The sequence below is a fragment of the Atta colombica genome, unplaced genomic scaffold (assembly GCF_001594045.1).
Source record: "Atta colombica isolate Treedump-2 unplaced genomic scaffold, Acol1.0 scaffold18, whole genome shotgun sequence".
Classification (NCBI taxonomy): Eukaryota; Metazoa; Arthropoda; class Insecta; order Hymenoptera; family Formicidae; genus Atta; species Atta colombica.
In genome coordinates, this window is record NW_017259271.1 from 1,277,436 (window position 1) to 1,284,661 (window position 7,226).

The following is a 7,226-nucleotide window of genomic DNA, read 5'->3' on the forward strand; positions in this document are numbered from 1 at the left end:
TATACGAAAATCTGAGGAAATACTATAGTATACTACAACATTTCTCTAGTTTTTCGTTGTTGCGATACTTTTCAAGAATAGGGGCCAGTTCCGCATCCCATGAGAACGCAACATGAACGTTCCATAGAACGCTAATGATTCCTGCACACAACGTGGCAACGCTTGCCGCGGGGTGCAAGTTGGTGCGATAACCAATCAATTTGTTTTTTTTCGGAAGTAATAGATACATAATTTCCACCACGCGATAAAAGTTAAACTCAATTCAACTTTTGCCGCGTGGCAGAGGTAGTATTATATAATTTCTAGAAGTTTTATGGCTCCGGCACACCAGCGCGATGTTCGTGTCGCGCGCGACATGCGATATCCAATGAGAATATACCTTTAGAATGAAAAGCTGTACACTCATTGGATATCGCGTGTCGCACGCGACGAACATCGCGCTAGTGTGCTGGAGGCATTACAAGGTGAAGCCGTCTTATTTTGTCACGCGGTAAGTATTTCCGCGTCGAGTATGTAGGAGATAGATAGAATTATATTAGTTCGAGTAACTTCCGCCGCGCGGCAAGCTTTGCCGTGTTCTATATGCAGGAGCCATAATTCAACTATGGGACGCTCTATCTATCTTAGAAGTCTATAATCGCTACATTGGATACTGGTCGTGGGCATTTGCTTGCAGGAGCCACTAAATAAAAAAAAGAAGAAAAAGAAGGAAATCTAATTTATCCAACGGAGTTAAACGGAATTTAGAGAAAAAGAGTTATATTGGTTTATTATATAAATAAATCGTTTTGAATAATCACGAAATGATTTTTGCTTCTGCTTTGCAAAGAGTTCCAATAACGTGTAGCAGCAAATCATATTTTCGAACTATTAGTAAAAGTTCCGATAAATCTATAAATATTAACGTGATGAAAGAAAATGACATGGTAAGAGCACGTATTGACAACTAAAAATTGATTATACGAGATTAACTATAAATTTTTTAGTACATTTCGAAATATGTTCGAATTGAAAATTAAAATAATTGTAAAGTAGAAATATATTTCAGTAAAAAATTTATTGCATATATTACAATGTTCTTTTAATGAAATTAAATTCATTTGATGCATACAAATTCTTTGTATGAAATGAAGCCGGCAGAAAAATGTCTCTCTGCCCTGCTGAGATATTAAACATTAAAGTTGACGACTGTTCAGGTTAGGAAATCTGTCATCACATTGATAGTATAGAGGATTACACAAATGTTCTACTTTAAAAATAAATTCTCTGCTTTAAAAACAAATTATTTTTTATAATAAAATATAATTTTATATAATTTTCGTTTTTATAATAAAAAATTTGTTTTTAAATCAAAGAATTTGAATTTTAAAGCAGATAAATACCTAATCAACCAAATTCTTTACTGTAAAAACAAAAATTATATAGAAAATTCGTTTTTATAACAGAAGAATTTTTATTTTTAAAGCACAGAATTTGTGTAATTTTTTGAATTATAGAAAATACTTATTCTAGTACTTACAACTCTCGCGTCCCTTTATTGTTGTGAGATTTCCTAATCTGAACAGTCATCAACTTTTTACACTTACAGTCTGTTTCCTGTTCCTGCACTAGATTGTTCTAGAACTCTTTCTCGCTTTAGATAAATATCAAACGTATATCTATCTCACTTTTAGTTCCAAAAGTGTATGCTAGATCAGACAAAAAACACCTTTAATATCTCGGTTCGCGAAGCAAAGCGACACTTTCTTTCTGTCAGTTTCGTTTATTTCGTACAAAAATACGTCAAATGAGATTAATTTTCTCAAAATCGATGAGTAAGCCTGTCTCCTTCATATAATTACCTGTACCCCTTATCTGTTTTGAATGTTTTTATACTATATGTATTATACATGACACTTGTTTCTTTTTTATTTGTAGCCAATCCAAATTGAAAATCCCTATGTTAAAGAAAAGCAAAAGTGTATTCTTTGTAGATTAAACATTGAACCAGATTATAAAAATGTAAGATTACTTTCACAATTTCAAAGTCGATATACAGGCAGAATATATGGAAAACACATAACTGGATTGTGTAAACACAAACAGATGAGATTAGAACAAGAAATTGCAAAAGCTCAAAGTGCAGGTATATATAAATATACATGCTTTTTTTTATAATTAACATTCATTCTATACCTTGCGAACTGATATTGGGTTGTCCGGAAAGTTCGTGCCGACTAAAATTTAAATTTTAGTATATATTTATTAAATTAAAATTTTCTGCGTTTCAATTTTCCTTCAACATCGACACAAACTTTCCAGACAACCCAATAGTATCTCAACAGAATTTTCAATATAGCTATTTCATAAGTTTTTTTATGGTTTTCTTTTCATTTACTTGTAATATTATGTTATTCCCTATTGAAAAAAATTATGTCACAACGTTACATAACGAAATCATTTAATAAAAAAATCATGTAATTAAGACAAATAAATCAGCAGGTTATTCTAAATCAGTATATGATTTTTTACAATCACATAATTTGAAAAGTCATATTTTTTCTATTTCTATCATTTAATTCTTTAAAATTTGATAACTATAAAGTCACATGATGAGTGAAATTATTTCTACTATCATGTGATTTTTCAAATTACTTATTTAAAAAAAAATCACATATTGATTTGGAATAATCTTTTACGTAATTTATTTGTCTTAAATATATGATTTTATTATGTATTATAATTTTGTGTATGTGTGACGTGATTTTTTTTTTCAATAGGGATTTAGTAAACTTGACAATTTGGTGACATACTGTGGACAAAGTATACGCAGGATATGCTTCATAAAAACAAGATTTTTAACAATATATTCAACTTTTGATTGTAAAAATTATACTACGAACTTTATTTAATTTATCGATGCAGATCAATAGTTTGACTAAGTTTATTATATATTATGCACAGGGCTGATCATGTATTTGAAATACTTTTATTTAAAATATACTATTTGCAATACAAACGTATTTTGTATTTTTTATTTTAGTGGATCACATAAAAATATTACGTATTTTGTATTTAAAATTAAAAGATTGAAAGCTTTTTGTATCTTGTAATTCAAATAATAAGCTTGATTATCAATGTTAATATTTAAAATACAACATACAAAATACTTTCATAATCTTTTGTTATTAATACTGAAATATAAAATACAAAATACTTTTATATGCTCCTATGAAATACAAAATATTTTCATGTACTCCGAACAAACAACAAAATACAATTGTCTAACCAATACTGTTTTTCAAATAAAAGTATTTCAAATACATGGCCAGCTCTGATTATGCATAAATTGAATTTCTAATTGCATTAATTATTAGAGGAAAAGCCTCTATTATGAGATACCGAGTTCTATAGGTAGAATTTTAAAAAATAATAGGTTATCTTAAAGCTTATTAAATTCCCTTCAAAATGACAAAATTACATAAAATTTAATTGAAATTCCATTTTTTTTTAATTAAAGAAGTATAAAAAATGAGCAAATGAGCAAAAAATGAGCAAAGTCAAAATTGTGCTTCTAATATGAGATGCCCCGAGAAATCGCGAGTAAAACGCAAAATATACCAGTATTGCAATTAAAAAACTTTATTTAATGTTTCTTAAAATACAAACAAACACAGCCAGCGTAAAATCAGCTTACGACAAATTATACACTTATTACATTCAGAACTTTTTAGATATTTGGAATCAAGCATCGCCGATATAGGCAGTTCATTCCGTTGTCTTTTTTTATTATTGTACAATAACATTTATACTTTAGCAACGATTTTCAATAAGAGCATGGATTATTTCATATTAGGAATATTCTGGATATCTCATATTACGATTTCCATCCCTTATGATTTTATGATCATCAAATCTAACTTCTGTAATTAAACAATTCAACATATCCCGTATTTTTCTATTAGTACGACTTTATTCTATTATTACATGAAAAATTTATTGCCAAATATTTATTAAATAATAAACAGATTTAAATGTTCATCTCAATGAAACTTGACATCCAAATCCTAAAATCTTGTTTTACAGTAACTTCAGACATGATCTAATAATAAATCTAATAATGAATTTTCTACTAAATAGTTTTCAATCCAAGAGCAATAAATTCATGGTGGAACCAATAGCGTTTATTAGTTTAGCAGAAACGTCGTTATCTCATATTAGGCGCTCCATGTCACAGCGTTTATCCCATAATAGGGGATTTTCTTCTATATTGATGACAATCCAAATCTTGGGTCGAAATACGTTGTTATTAAGTCTTAAACAGCACACTTATTTTCAGTATCTTTAAACAACATATATGGGTTATTTGTGTTCTAATTTTGAAACTCTTAAGGCTCCTGATTAGTCGCGGCAGCCATGTTGGAATTGTGTCAGAAGCGAGAGATGACACGTTAATTTATGTTGCATACTATTTTTAAATAAAGATAATTTGATTTGAATTAGATGAAACGAAATGACGAGATTGCTTTAAAATACTTGTAAAAATCGATCAAAACTATCTTTTCCTCCTTTGACAGTCAGTAACTAGTCGTAAAAGGCACGTAAAGTTAGTCTATATTCAGGCAGAAACACACAGTCCGTCAGTTGTTGAAACGAATAAAATATACTTTTACATATAAAATTCTAAGATAATTTTAGTTTTTAGAATTTAGTTAGTCATCGATAATTACGAGTTTGATAAGTACGAGACAAGTCACATTTTCACAATTAGGCAAATAAAAACGAAATGACACGCAACATAAATTTTATCGTCAAAACATCACTTTTCCATACCTATAAGTTCGGCCATTTATCGTGGTGCGACGCTGTAACACACAAACAAGCATGAGCCCTTGCTCGCGACGCGTCGAGAGTGAACGAGATAGCGAGCTCCTCCTACTAGTAGCTTGTTTCAAGCGACCGAAAATGCTTTCTCGATAAACTCGGCCGTTCGGCGGCCCTAGGCATCAATAAGAGGCGAGGGGCATCCTAAATAACATATACATACACATAAGTTTTAATAAATTGTAGTAATAGTGTACCTCTCCTCTTAATCCAGAATAGTATAAATTGTGTATCATGATAAAATGCAACGTTTACGAGATATTTAATTGTTTACGATTTTTCATTATATAGTATACTTCTCCTTCATAAACTCGAGTAGCAAAAATAGTTCAATAGAAGTAGAATTTTAGCGGAAAAAATTAAAAACTAGCATTTCTTTTCAAAAAAGAAAGTCTCGAAAGATCATCAGAAAAGAAATGCGTATGTCGAAACTCGAGACTTAAAGAAAATATGCGAAAAAAAAAATCGAATAGTTGCAAAAAGCGTTTTTCACTTATAAAACGAAAGATATTGATTGTATAAAAACAAAGTTTAAAAAAATGTACGTATTCGAAATAACTACAAAATGAAACGTGGAATGATTAAGATCGATCTATTAGTTCCATAGAAAAAAAATTTTAAAAACACCGAAAAAGGTTTTTTTTTCACTCGCTTTCTGTTCATTGAGATTTAAACGTAAAGCTTGAAATTCTCATAAAATGTAGCCTTCGTAATGACGAATAAATCCCTGAACAAGCCTGAAAATGTTCATTAATTTTTGCAAAAAGCCATTTATTCATTAAAAATCTGTCTGCGGAAAACTTAATTTCTTCTTTGAGCAGTCGCACAGCAATTTACAGGGATTTTGCTTCTTCAAGAGTTGCACAATCACGTACACTTAATAACAAAACAATTTTTTTGCAGTTAAACTATTATAAAACGATTTTAAAAAGTGGACATCTTTTTCCATATAAAAAAACGGAAATAATTTCGTTAATATGCGTCATATCAAATAACCGTGTGAAGCATTCGAAATCGACATTTTTCGATGAATTTAAAAAAAAAAAAAGATTATTAGGAGCCGAAATAATAATTTTTTTTCAATAAATCACTGTGGCTCTTTTTTAAGATTAAGTTTTTAAGATTAAGAGTTCGGTCTGGCACCAATTTGTCAAGGAAGAATTGAATTTTTGATGTTGGAAAAGTTTGTTTAAAACCGTTGAAGAACGCGAGCTAGGCAGTGCCCCGAGCGAAGTGAAGGAAGTAGAGTTGATAAAAAGCATGTTTTAAAAAAACATTCAATTTTTTTTGTTTAAAACATGTTTTTAATGTTTTATATACGTTTTAAACACTTTAGAAAAAAAATTGTTAAAACAAAAAAAACACCTTTTAAACATATATTTATTATATTTTATTAAAACGCATTTTTATTTTCAAATATTTTTGAAATGTTTCTGAGGTACATTTTAGCATTTAATTACACTTACTTCGTCATTTTTCTTAAATTAGAGTGTATTATATTATACATAAATATATGTATATTTGAATATGTTTGCTATTTAACATTTTATTTGACTGTATATATTTTAAATTATACAAATTTAAATAATAGCATGGCATTTTGCTAATGTGGTCCTTTATTGTATTGATTTGTATTGATTATTCACGACTTCTTTTTTGAGATTTTTATTTCAAAATAAGTATTCCTTGAACTAATTGTAGTTCTAATATTAATCTATAATTTACGTTCTAATATTAATCTATAATTTACTATAGATTTTTATAAGCTGTCGAGCTGCTTATATACAGGGTGTTTGAAAAACACTCTGTGATAAATCTTTCGCATAGGGGCAGAATGGACTAAACTGAGAAGAAAAGGTATTCTACCATTTTATAATTTTCGTAATAATTAATAAGATATTAATTGCTAAAAATTGACGAAAATTGGCCTCAATAATTTTTTATTCAAATACTATCAACTTTACAGAAAAACAAAAACAAAAATGCAAAAGACAAAAATTGTTTATTTTCTTGTCATAGAACTCTACGAATTTTTTCAGAATTTTTTATCAATTTTTTAGTACATTTTCTCATTTTTACTAATATAAGAAAATACGGTATTAAAAAATTTTGAAAAAATTCTAAAAAAATTCTTAGAGCTCTATGAAAAGAAAATTAACAATTGTTGTTTCTTGCAGTTTTTTTTTTGTAAAGTTGATAGTATTCGAGTAAAAAATTATTAAAGACCAATTTTTGGCAATTTTTATCAATTAATTATTGCTAAATGATAGACGACTTTTCTTCTCAGTTTAGTCCATTCTACCCTTATGTAAAAGATTTATAATTATTTTTCAAATCCAGTATACATATATTTATATGGATAC

The 7,226-nt window shown here is 28.5% G+C and overlaps 1 protein-coding gene across 1 annotated transcript in view; it reads left to right on the plus strand.

Moving 5' to 3' along the window:
- The first annotated feature begins 515 nt into the window (after positions 1–515).
- The window catches only part of LOC108686416 (28S ribosomal protein S18c, mitochondrial), a 12,580-nt gene continuing 5,869 nt past the window's right edge, over positions 516–7,226 (plus strand). The window contains exons 1-2 of the mRNA XM_018191719.1: positions 516–926; positions 1,918–2,125. Of these exons, the coding sequence (XP_018047208.1) occupies positions 804–926; positions 1,918–2,125 (331 nt within the window). The 5' untranslated portion in view covers positions 516–803. The remainder of the gene's footprint in view (positions 927–1,917; positions 2,126–7,226) is intronic.